General features: G+C 51.8%; 1 protein-coding gene across 1 annotated transcript in view; it reads right to left on the bottom strand.

Annotated features, from left to right (window-relative positions):
- The window catches only part of CASTOR2 (cytosolic arginine sensor for mTORC1 subunit 2), a 60,644-nt gene that overhangs the window by 11,412 nt on the left and 36,683 nt on the right, over positions 1-12,549 (bottom strand). Inside the window, exon 3 of the mRNA XM_007940580.2 lies at positions 705-898. Coding sequence (XP_007938771.1) covers positions 705-898 — 194 coding nt within the window. The remainder of the gene's footprint in view (positions 1-704; positions 899-12,549) is intronic.

The following is a 12,549-nucleotide window of genomic DNA, read 5'->3' on the forward strand; positions in this document are numbered from 1 at the left end:
ACCGTGGGCTCCAGCGGCATGAAGACACACGCCCCACAGACACTGCATCCTTAGAGCCTGCAGGTTTGTGGCAACCCTGCATCATGCCAGTCAGCTGGTGCCATCTCTCCAGCAGCACGTGCTCACTATGTGTGCCTACGTCCCACTTTGGTAATTCCTACCACATTCCGAACCTTTTCACCCTGCTGTCGCACACGTTACTTCTACAGGACAGTGTACACATAACTTTTACACGCACCAGGAAACCAGAAAATCTGTGTGAGTCACTTTATTGCCATTTTCACTCTTTCAGAACAGTCTAGAACTGAACCTGCAGCATCTCCAAGGTCTACGTCTGTCATGGGGGTTGAGTGTGTGTGTGTGTGTGTGTGTGCGCGAGAGCAATGTGTGTGAGTGGGTGAGAGGACCGACACATGGAAGGAGAAGTGTGTGGGCGAGGAGGGGTCTGTGTATATGAGGACGAGAGTGGGTGAGGGTTGCAAGGGTGAACGTGTCGGAGTGTGTGTGTGAGCAGAAGTGTGCAAGTAGTGTATGCAAGGAGGGGTGTGTGTATGCCAAGGGGAGTGTGTCTGAGGGTGTGAGTGAGTGTGTGAGGGAAGGCACATGTAAGGGGCATGTCACGAGGAGCAGGGGTGCCCATGTGGAAGAATGTACCCGTGACATTGTCTGAGCGCTTGCCTGTGTGACGTGCAGCTGTGACTCACCAGGATGAAGTCCGTCTGGTAGGTGGACAGCATGAACACGGAGATGTTCTGATCAGCCAGCGGGGCTATGACTGACTTGGCGATCTTGGTTACACCAATGGGCTGGGAGCTGGAGAAGCTGCCGCCGCCTGACACCACATTCAGGGCCAGCCAGGTAGCATCTGCTACGCTCAAGTGGTCCGAGGAGGGCAGCTCTGGAGGGGACAGAGAAGGGAGCTCTGTTACTGCTGGGGCCCCAGGCTGAGACAGGCCACAGAGGCAGGGACTGAAGCTCTGGGGCCAGCTCCACCACTCAAGATGTGCTGTGTGACCCTGACCAATTTCCTCCCCTCTCTGGGCCTTAATTCCCTCACTGTAAAAGGAAGATGGCATTGCCTCAGAGATCCCTTCCTCAGACAACTCAGGATGTGCCAGGCAGCACAGTGACCACAGTATACACAAGAGGCTGCCGTGCTCTGCGCCTCAGTTTCCTCAGTAAAATGGAGGGGACAGGCTAGGTTCTCACAAGGATGGAGTCGTCAGTAATGACTTTCCCTCTCAGCCCTTCCGTGTATCGGGTGCTGCTGTCAGGCCCATCATGCCAGGTGGGACTGACTCTGGTTTCCAAACTGGGTTCCCGGGGACCTCCGCGGGGGCTGGGGGTGGGAGGGGAGGCAGGAGAGGCCAGGGCGGGGCCTGGGGTTCTCCTCTCTGCTTCAACCAGGCCGGCACTTTGGCTTCTCTGGGACAACCCACAGCTCCAGGAGGGCTCCTGAGATGGCTACATTCTGGAGAGCAGTGACAGTCACCAAGTCCCTCCTCAGAGCCCAGGGGTCCTGGGGCAGCACTGGCATGGGAAGGTCAGAGGGACAATGACCCCCAGGACCCACCCTCAGACCGTGTCTCCTGCACATGGGACAGGGGTCTACACGTATGCATGTGTCTCCACATGCACACAGCCACCGATCCGGCACTGGCTGCACACAAGCCTTGGTCATGTGTCAGTAAGGACCTGTTGAAACCCACCCACACCAGGCCCAGGGGTGGGGCCCAAGGCACTGGGTGGGCCAACCATAAGCCCATCACCCACCAGGGCCTGAGAGTCAGAAGATTATCATGCCCAAAGTCCACCTGGCAACCAGAAGTTTCAAAAGGGTCACTTTGACAGGGGCTGACAGAGGCAGGGTTCAAACCCGGGCCTGACTAGAAGGCCCATGCTCTGTCCTGGGCACCCAACAGGAAGAAGGACTAAGTCCCCAAGAAGGGGGCTGGGTCCAGAAAATGGGCCCCAGAGAGGGGCCAGCTAAGGGGGGCTCTGCTGAGGGTGTGGACGGCCCAGGGAAGACCAGCTGGGCATTGCTGGCCTCAGGCAAGATGGCTTCCTAGGGAAGGAATGATGCGGACCCATCCAGGCTCCTACCTGCCCAGTTCTGGTTGCCATGGTGACCACAGGCTAACGAGCCCATTGGTCCTACTGGCTGACAAGGGCCGGTCACTGGCCAGTGGGTGGGTGGCGATGCCAAGATATGGCACAGAAAAGGGAAAAGGCTGAGGAGGGAGTGAGTGAGGGAGGGAAGGCTTCCAAGAGCCCCCCTCTGTGTTTGCGTCTTCTCTGTCATACAGGACGCCAGCAGAGCCATCTCAGTCAGAGTCACCAGAGGAAGCAAGCTCCCCAGATGCTTGTGAGCCAGCTCAATGCTGCACGTCTGAGCATCCAGGGGACCCGAGTCCCTGGACGGCACAAATGGCTAAGTGCTTGGCTGCTAAACAAGAGGCTGACGGTTCAAATCTGCCCGGGGTACCTCAACAGCAGCTGCTTCGGTCTCGGTTCCTGGCAATGAGGGGACTTCCGGGGGTGGGTGTGGGTTCCCGTCTCACCTCTGGTGTGCCAGCAGAGAAAGACCCAGGGGCCACAGACAGCCAGGGTGCTCTATGTTCCAGTCCTTGCTAGATGGCTGGCCCCCAACCCAGGCGCCAACTCCAACCCTCCCTGCAATCCTGCATGCCATGCGGGCGTCACCCGGCCCCAAGAGCAAGTGACACCAAAGCCGTCACTTCAATATACTCAAGGAAGAAATTTCCTTTCAGGAAAACAAACCCTTAAAGCCTTCTGGGAAGGCACGGATAGTGCTAGGCGTGTCCTTGTGTATTCAATCAGAGAACCACAGTGGCTTTGCGATGCACCCTCAGCCCTGTCTGGTCCTCACCCCAAATTGCCTGGTGACTTCCCGGCCCCTTTCCATCCAATGAGAGCCACACACCTGATGGTGTCCCAGACCGGCACTGCCAGAACTCTCTGTGAGGATGGAAACACTCTTTTCTGCACTGTCTCCACAAGTGGCCACGGAGCACCTGAAGGTTGACTGGTGCAACTGAAGAGTGGAATTTCCAAATTTAGAATTTTTCTTTTTTTTGTATTATGGTAAAATATACACAGTTGCCCCTTGAACAGCACAGGAGCTGGGAAACAGTGACCCCTGTGCAGTCGAAAACTCCTGTTAACTTTTGACTCTCCACTGTGCTATTTCTGTCATGGCAGCACCAGTTCATTGAGACAGGCCAGCCAGTTACAAGTGCCAATCCTTCTCTGGGGACGTGCTGAAAGGAGTTGCTGACAAGCAGGGGAGGTGTGTCCCTCTCAGCCTGTGAAACGCCGGGGGTGCATTTTCCAGGGGTGCTTGATTCTCCCTGCAGGTCTGGAGGAGTCGTGGGGCTTAGGAGCAAAGCCTGGGTCAGCAGACACGGGGACGAGGAGCAGCAGCGGGACCTGGCAGCGAACACGCAGGCCGCCTCCGCTCTGGAGGAGTCCATGTTAGATGTGCCGGCCTGAGTCTCAGGGTCGCTCAGACAGGCCCTCCGCGGCCCCGCTGTGCTGTTCTCAGGCCGGCTGTGAGGGCAGCCAGCCGAGGCATGGAGCCCACCATGCTGAAACTTCTGGAAGGGCAGCAAGGGCTGGAGACCACCGTGCATGCTGCTTCTCGGCCCTGAGCCTCGGACGCTGCCGGAGTTTTGGGGAGGGAAGGTCTGTCTGGGCCTGATCTTCACCAGAAGCTAAGCCTCAAGATGCCTGAGGTGCTGCCTTGGGGATGAGCCACTGGGAGTCAGGCCAGGAAGCAGCAAGCTTGCTCTTCCCGAGAGGAAAAGTGGACCCCCTCCAAGGCTGAAATGGATTATTTCTGTCACAGCCCATTGCCCTGGGCCCTAAATATAGCCTCTCGGAGCCGAGGCCTCTCCCTGGTTGAGGAAGCCACGGTGTCTCGCCGGTGCCAGCTACAACGTCTGGATGCTGTATTGCTAGGCAGGGTCTGCTAGATGCTCCCCTCTTAGGGCTCACTGTTACCCCCAAGGAAACGCCCATCCCAGCGGCAGGACCCTCAGGTCTCTAACTGGCCATGACCTTGGCACCAAGCCCGTATTTGTCGGCTTCCACCCTGCCTGAGGGATCAGTCCCCGACTCAGGCGGCCCCGCTCTGCTCTGGCACAGTCTGGAGGTGTGACCTTGGGCAAAGTCATTGTCCCTTGGTTTCTTAGTTTCCAGATCCCTCATTTTTGAATGTGGGATGATGAAATCAGGATCGACTCCAGAGGACGCTTTGAGGATTAAATGAGATAAGCCCCAGCCAGTGTTGAGCTGAGTGCCTTTGTTCCTGGTATTCAACCAATGCCAGGGGCGTTTTATCATGATGCTGCTGGGGGTCATTCTGGGGCTTAGCGGTTTTTGGATGCCAGCTGGGCGAAATGTATCAAAAACCCAAACTCAAACCTCAAGCCAGTTGCCATGGAGTCGATTCCAACTCATGGCCACCCGACATGTGTCAGAGCAGAACTGTGCTCCACAGGGTGGTGGTGGTGGTGGTGGTGGTGTTACATGCCGTCGAGTTGGACCTGACTCACAGCGACTCCTCATTGGGTTTCCGAGGCGGTATCACTACGGAAGTAGATTGCACAGCCTTCCTTCCAAGGAGTGGCTGGTGGGTTTGAACCACCAGCCTTCTGGTTAGCATTCCAGTGCCTTAGGCACCCCACCACCAGGGCTCCTCCACAGGGTATGAGTGGCTGATTTTTCAGAAGCACATCCTCAGGTCCTTCTTCCGAGGTCCTTTAGGTGGAACTCAAATCTCCAATCTTGTGGTTAGCAGTCAAGGGCTAAGCTGTGTGCATCACTCAGGGCAGACAAAATGTATCACGTTTTTAAAACAGGCAACGTCCTTTTTGGCTTGTGGCTTGGAGGAGGTCTTGCATTGGTCGTCCCACATCTGGACTCATTTGACACCAGCTATCCCTGTCATGTTGCCTGGGTTTGGCCCCAATGAGCTCAAAGTCATGGACCTGAGGTGCACTGTGGGAGGGCTGATGCATTCTCTGCCCTGGTCCCTAAGGTCGGCCTCCTGGGTCTGTGATGGTATTGTGACAGGAAGGGCCTAAGGATTATGGAGAAACTGACCAGACTGAGCTGGGACTTCCTATCTCTGCCCTAATCATAAAAACATTTGCACCGTGAGAAGAACACTTGAGATCAGACTGTTAACACTGCCTGACAGATGTGGCACTGATCTTAGCCAGAGAACTCTCCGGAACCAAGAAAGAGATCCCGGGACTACCCTGCTGATGGCTGCAATCGTCATGACATCAGTGACGACATTAACTCGTGAGCCAGGAAAACAGATCATAAAGGATAATGTGATTTTTAAAAAAGTGCAAGTTCACTGTAAAACAGTGATTACATGTGGAAAACAACATTTGACGAGTGCGATGGTTAAAGTTTTGTGTCAACCTGGCTAGACCATGATTCTCAGTGGTTTCACACAGCAGCCAATCAGGTGAAAGGGGAGTTTCCTTCAGGGTGTGGCCTGCATCCAACATACTTGGATGTTCTGGCAAAACGTGCCCTTCTTGATCCTGCGTCCGACCCATCATCCTCTGACCTGAGTTCCTGGGACAAGAGCCGGCAGCCTGCTTGCAGTGCTTATTGGTTCAGCTGTGAGGTTTTTTGTTTTCTTTATGTTCAGCTGTAATCCATACTGTAGACGGTAGTGTTTTATCTTCATCAGCAAGTGCTTCAAGTCATCGTCACTTTCAGCAAGCAAGGTTGTGTCATCTGCATTTGCATATAGCATATATTAATGACTCTGCCTCCGATCCTGATGCCACGTTCTTCTTCATATAGTCCAGCTTCTCAGATTATTTGCTCAGCATACAGATTGAGTAAGTATGGTGAATGGATACAACCCTGATGCACTCCCTTCCTGATTTTAAACCATGTAGTATCCCTTGTTCTAATGACAGTCCCCTGGTCTATGTACAAGAAGGCCCCTTCCTTCTTCTGAGTCTGTCTCAGTCTGGAAGCTCCACTGAAACCTGTTCAACATGGGTCACCCTGCTGGTATCTGAAAACCAGTGGCATAGCTTCTAGCCTGACAGCAACACGAAAGCCACCACACTCTGATATACTGACAGACGACTGTATAGAAAGAAGGCTCCTACCACTAGCAGAGAAATGGTGTGGAACTTAGGGGACATGCCCTGAGGTCTGGGAGCTCTGGTGGCGTAGTGCCTAAGGCATTTGACTGCTAACCAGAAGGCTGGTGGTTCAAACCCACCAGCCACTCCTCGGAAGGAAGGTTGGGCAATCTACGTTCATAGTGATACTGCCTCAGAAACCCAAGGAGGGGTTGCTATGGGTCGGATCCGACTCCACGGCAATGGTTGCCTTTTTGTTTTTTTTGCCCTGAGGTCTTGGTTTCACATACATGGTTCAGTAAACAATAAATGCATGTGTGTGTGTTCATGTAGGGAGTCACCAAGGTTAACAACTGCCAAATCTAGTTGGTTCTAGGTGAGGGTATTTGGACGTCTACTGTACCAGGCCCATGGCCTGTCTGTCAGTTTGTCATACTGTGGTGCTGTGATATTGGAAGCTATGCCACTGGTATTTCAAACACCAGCAGCATCGCCTGAGTTGGACAGGGTTCAGCGGAGCTGGCAGGCTAGAGAAGACTAGGAAGAAAGTGCTGGTAACCTACTTCTGAAAACCAGCCCATGAGAACCCCACAGCTCACAAACAGGCCAATCTGCTCCTGACGTGGGGCTGGGGCGGGACTGGGCAGCACAGGCTGCCATGAGTCGTGGGTGGCTGGACGGCAGCCAACAACGTAACACGAAATGCACCATCTTCAGGAAGTTATTTCTTGGCATCACCTCCCTCCACGTTTGGGCCAGTCACGCCCCGGATGATAACCTGCCATAAGTGTGTTACGCTCACTCCTGCTATCACCTACATCCCCATTTCACAGGTAATGGACTGAGATTTGGTGAGGGCCAGGGATGAGAAGCTCCAATTAGACTGGGTCACTAACTCCAAACCCAAGATTCTGCCCCTTCCTAGAGGCCAGGGCAGGAGCTCCTGCTTGCACTATTTTGGGTCCCCAAGGTCACCCATCATGGCACAGAGTAACACTCAGTATCCAGACGCACACCTGTCTGTCACACACAATCCTTTGAGCCAAGAACCTCTTAAGGGTTCCCACATTCAATAAGGAGCTGTGCCTGCTTGATGCGTTTACAGTCTGGCTCCAGCCGCAAAGACTCCCCTTCTTACTCAGTGAACTCTGGACAACTGTGGGTTTCTAGCTGGGAAAACGCAATGCTGGTGACATGGCGGCTGAATGACCATCACAGCACCCAGGCAATGCTAGCAGTGGGCATGGAAGACCTTCCCTTGTGGGCCTGAGACCCAGTTCCAGCCCTCTCAATGTCCCTACTAGGGTAGCCACAATACCCAAGCAATTCTCTTCCTCACACAGAGGCTCGTGCAAGAGACCCTACAGCATCACTGCCTCACACAGCACCGCCATTACCACCCCAATCCTGCCTGTGCCCAGGGCACACACTCGTCCACCCCCTCTGACATCTCAGCTGGCCTGATCTTAGGTCTGTGTGGGAAGCAGCACATTACGACACAAGAGTGGTGGTGTTAGCTGCTGACCAGTTGGCTCCGCCTTGCGGCGATCTTCCATGTGCAGAACAGAACATTACCTGGTCCCACGCCATCCTCAGGATCACTGGTAAGTCTGAGTCCACTGCTGTGACTACAGGCTGATCTCGCTCCACCGTGCTTTGCTTTATTGCACCTCACAGGTAACTGTGTGTGTGTGTGTGTTTTAAACAAATCAAAGGTATGGGGCAACCCTGCATCGAGGAAGCCTACTGGCGTCATTTTTCCAACAGCACATGCTCATCTTGTGTCTCTGTCATAGTGTGGTCATTCTCAGAATATTTCAAACCTTTCCAAGTGCTATTACACATGTAACAGACTACAGCATGCTGGTGGTGTCAGGTGCTGCTGTGTCTGCTCCAACTCCTATGTCCTCCTCACAGTATTTGCCACGCTCGAGCCCATCATTACAGCCACCGTGTCAATCTATCCTGTTGAGGGTCTTCCTCTTTTCTGATGACCCTCCACTTAACCAGCTTGGCATCCTTTCTCCAGGGTCTGGTATCTCCTGACAACATGAGCAAAGTATGAGAGATCAAGTCCGGCCATTCTCACCTCCAAGGAGCATTCTGGCTGTGTTCTGTCCAAGACAGATTTCTTCGTTCTTCTGGCAGTCTATGGGATATTCAACATTCTTCACCAGCACCATAATTCAAATGCATCAATTCTCTGGGCTTCCATATTCACTGTCCAGCTTTCACATGCATATGAGGAGACTGAAAAGACCAAGGCTTGGGTCAGGCACACCTTAGTCTTCAAGGAGACATCACTCCTCTTTGGAACTTTAAAGAGGCTTTTTGCAGCAGATCTGCCCAACGCAACATGTCATTTGATATCTTGATTGCTGCTTCCAGGATGCTGACTGTGAATCCAAGTAAAATGAAATCCCTGACAACGTTAATCCTTTCTCCATTTATCATGATGTTGCTTATTAGTCCAGTTGTGAGGATTTCTGTTTTCTCTTTGCTGAGGTGTAATCCATCCTGAACGCTGTAGTCTTTGATCTTCATCAGTAAGAGCTTCAAGTCACCTTTGCTTTCAGTAAGCAGGGGTGTATCATCTGCATATTGCAGGTGGCTAACGCGTCTTCCTCCAATCCTGACGCTGTATTCTTCACATAGTCCAGCTTCTTGGATTATCTGTTCAGCATACAGATTGATTAAGTATGATGAAAGGATGCAACCTGGCCCACACCTTTCTTGATTTTAAACCATGCAGTATCCCCTTGTTTTGTTTGAACGAATGCCTCTTGGTCCTCACGAACACAATTAAGTGTTCTGGAATTCTGATTCTTTGCAGTGTTATCCAGAATTTGCTAGGACCTACACAGCCAAATGCCTCTGCATAGTCAATAAAAACACAGGTAGAAATCTTTCTGGTGTTCTCTGCTTTCAGCTAAGGTCCATCTGACCTCAGCAAGGCTGTCTTTCCTTCTATGTCCTCTTCTGAATCTGGCTTGAATTTCGGACAGTTCTCTATCAGTGTCCTGCTGCAACCAGTTCTGAATTATTTTCAGTAAAATTTTACTTGTGTGTGATACTGTTCCATAATTTCTGCATCCTGTTGGATCACCTTTCTTTGGAATGGGCACAAATGTGGATCTCTTCTAGTCAGTTGGCCAGGTACCTGTCTTAAATGAGTGAGCACCTCCAGCACCGCATCCTTGTGTTGAAACATCTCAACTGGTATTGTGTCGATTCTCGAAGCCTTGCTTTTTGTCAATGCTTTCAGTGCAGCTCAGACTTCTTTCTTCAAAACCATTGGTACTTGATCATATGCTACCTCCTGAAATGGCTGAACGTCAACTTTTTTTTTTTTTTAACCACAGTGACTGTGTATTCCTTCCATCTTCTCTTGATGCTTCCTGCATCGTTCGTCAGTGTTTTGCACGTAGATCCTTCAGTATTGCAACTTGAGGCTTGAATATCTCTGCCCCCCAGTACGCTCCACTTAAGATATGCTGAGCGTCTTCTCCCCTTTTGGTTTCTAACTCCAGTTCTTCGCATATTTCATTTTAATACTTTACTTTGTCAGGTGACCCTGCTGGTATTTGAAATACCAGTGGCACAGCTTCTGGCACCACAGCAACATACTAGCCAATGCAGTACAACACACTGACACACAGGTGGTGGACTACAGTGAGTGTAAACACACTTTTAGATACACTGGGAAACCCAAACACTCGGGTGACTTGCTGTATGGTAGTGGTCTGGAACCAAGGCCGTATCATCTCCGAGGTATCTTTCGTCAATCCATCTCATTGAGGGTCTTCCCTCATTTTCATGGACACTTTACTTTATCAAACACGATGTCCTTTCCTAGTGAGTGGTCTTAAGTGAGCCAAAGTCTCACCATCCTGGCTTCCAAGGAGCACTCTGGCTGTAGTTGTTCCAACACTGATTTGCTTGTTCTTCTGGCAGTCGGCATAGTCAACGTTCTCAGCTAACACCACAGTTGGACTGCATCAATTCTCCAGTCTTCCCTTCCCATTGTTCCACTTTCACAGGCATTATGAGGTGATGGAAAAGACCATGGCTGGCGTGAAGTGAACCTCAGTCATCCAAGTGACGTCTTTGCTCTTTAGATTTCACAGGAGGTCTCCTACAGCAATACTTTCTTCTTGTTTATTTAGGCTGAAAGCTCTAGCTCTCTCAGGACATTTTCAGATTCAAATCCTGGCTGGCCCGTGTCATTCACAGATTTGGGGCAAATTAATGGACCTCCTGAAGTCTTGATTACCTCACCTTTCAGGCCACTGGAATGATTCCAAGAGATGCTGTAGGAAGTGTATGAGAGGAGTGACTACTTAAAGAAATGCACCCAATTTTTTGTCAGGCACTAATGAGTGTCTGATAAGGAGCTCTGGTGGTGCCGTGCCTAAGGCATTTGACTGCTAACCGGAAGGCTGGTGGTTTAAACCCACCAGCTGCTCTCTGTGTGGAAGGAAGATGAGATGGGGCAATCTACTTCCATAAAGATTACCGCCTTGGAAACTCAATGGGCTCACTAAGAGTTGTAATCGACTCAATGGCAGTGGGTTTGGTTTTTTTTGGTTTAATGAGTGTCTGAGGTCCCTGGGAGGCACAATGGCTTCTGCTCGACTATTAGCCAAAAGGTTGGCAGTTCAAACCCACCCAGCAGTGGCAGGGAAGAAAGGCCTGGAAATCTTCAAAGATCTCAGCCCAGAAATCCTACCCTGTAACACACAGGGTCGCCATGAGTCAGAATCAACTCCTTGTGATGCTTTTTCTTAAGTGGACAGCCAAACAGCTGCAGTCTGTTGACCAGGAAATGCAGCCTGGAAAGGAGACCTTTACCTCGAAAGAAATAAAAAACGTGACAACAGCCAGAGGCAAGCTTCACCCTCTCAGGCCCTGGGAGGCTCACCTCAACCTGCTTTGCCCAGCCTGCCTTCTCTGGACTAAAGATGGAGCTGATGACCCCTCTGTCACCAGCTCTACTCCTGCCACTGGGGAAAGTTTGGGGAGGGGAGCCAAGGCAATTCCAAGAGTCACCAAGTCAGTAGTAATGGCTCAGGGCTGAGGGACTATGGGTAATTCCCTTCCTGGAGCAGCTGAGAGTATCTTTAGCCTGGGCCTGAAGACCTGGATTTGGACAGAGGAAGGGTCCTCACCTCACACTCTCTCCCCGCAGCTGGATACCCCTCACCCCCAAGGCAACTCAGTCCAGCCCCAAACATGACTGTCCCAGCTCAACAACTTTCAACGGCTCCCCACTGCGTAAAGAACATCCAAACTTGCCCTGCTACTCCTTTTGTTTGAACCTGTTTTCTCATCTCTTCTTCAGAGGCTGGACCTGGTCAACCCCTCACCTGACATGCTCTCTCCCTTTCCGGGCCTCCCCAGCCCTTCAGGGCCACCACCTCCAGGAAGCCACCACCTCTGAGTCTCCAGAACGGGCCATGCTGCACTTCCACCCCAGACAGACTGCACAGAATCTCCGTCTGAGCAAGGTGTCTATCACCTGGGGTCAGCAGGGGCCCTGCTCCGGAGGTAGATTCAGCCTTCTCTTGGGAGGTTCCTGTTATCACGACTGCTACACACTAACGATAACTGGGATCAGAGCTCAGTGCACCTCACACAGTTTGCTCCACAGCGTTTTCAACGTCTGATCTTTTAGAAGAAGACTGCTAGCCCTTTCTCCAGGCACCTCTGGGTGGACCTGACCACCGTTTTGTCAGCAGCCGTGTGTGTCACCTGTTTGGGTCACCCCGGGTTCCACTGACCGTGCTGACGCTCAAACCTCGTAAATTACTGGGTGCTTGTTAGCACTGTGCCGGCAGCCCAGTACTCAGACCAGAACAACAGAATGAATGGTAACACTGAAGCCATGAAGGAGCTCTGGTGGTGCAGTGGTTAAGGCATTTGGCAGCTAACCGAAAGGTTGGTGGTTTGAACCTACCCACCAGCCGTTCCTCAGAAGATGAGGCGGTCTGCTTCCGTAAAGACTTACAGCCTTGGAGACCCAGAAGCGACTTGACAGCAATGAGTTTTTTAAAAAGCTGTAAGGACTGGGGGAGGGGCAAAAGGGGGGTGCATGCTCATGGGCACAGGGTTTCCTTCCAGGTTGAGGAAAACGCTCTGGGATCAGACAGTCAGGGGTTGCATAACCTTGTGAACATGCTAAACTCCGTGAACTGTATGCTTCAGAACGGTGATGTCAATGTTTCAGAAAGGGGGAAAAATACCACAAGGATTGTAATTGGGGGAGGTGCGAGGAACAAGAACACTCTGCTGTACTTGGCACACGGTGGAAAAGGCAAACCCACTGCTGTGGTGTTTGACTCCACCCCACAGCACCCCCGTGTGTTACAGAGTAGAACTGCTCCGTAGGGCTTGCCTGGCTGCCATC

Source organism: Orycteropus afer, unplaced genomic scaffold (assembly GCF_000298275.1).
Source record: "Orycteropus afer afer isolate SDZICR_OR568_19922 unplaced genomic scaffold, OryAfe1.0 scaffold00006, whole genome shotgun sequence".
NCBI classification, from domain to species: Eukaryota; Metazoa; Chordata; class Mammalia; order Tubulidentata; family Orycteropodidae; genus Orycteropus; species Orycteropus afer.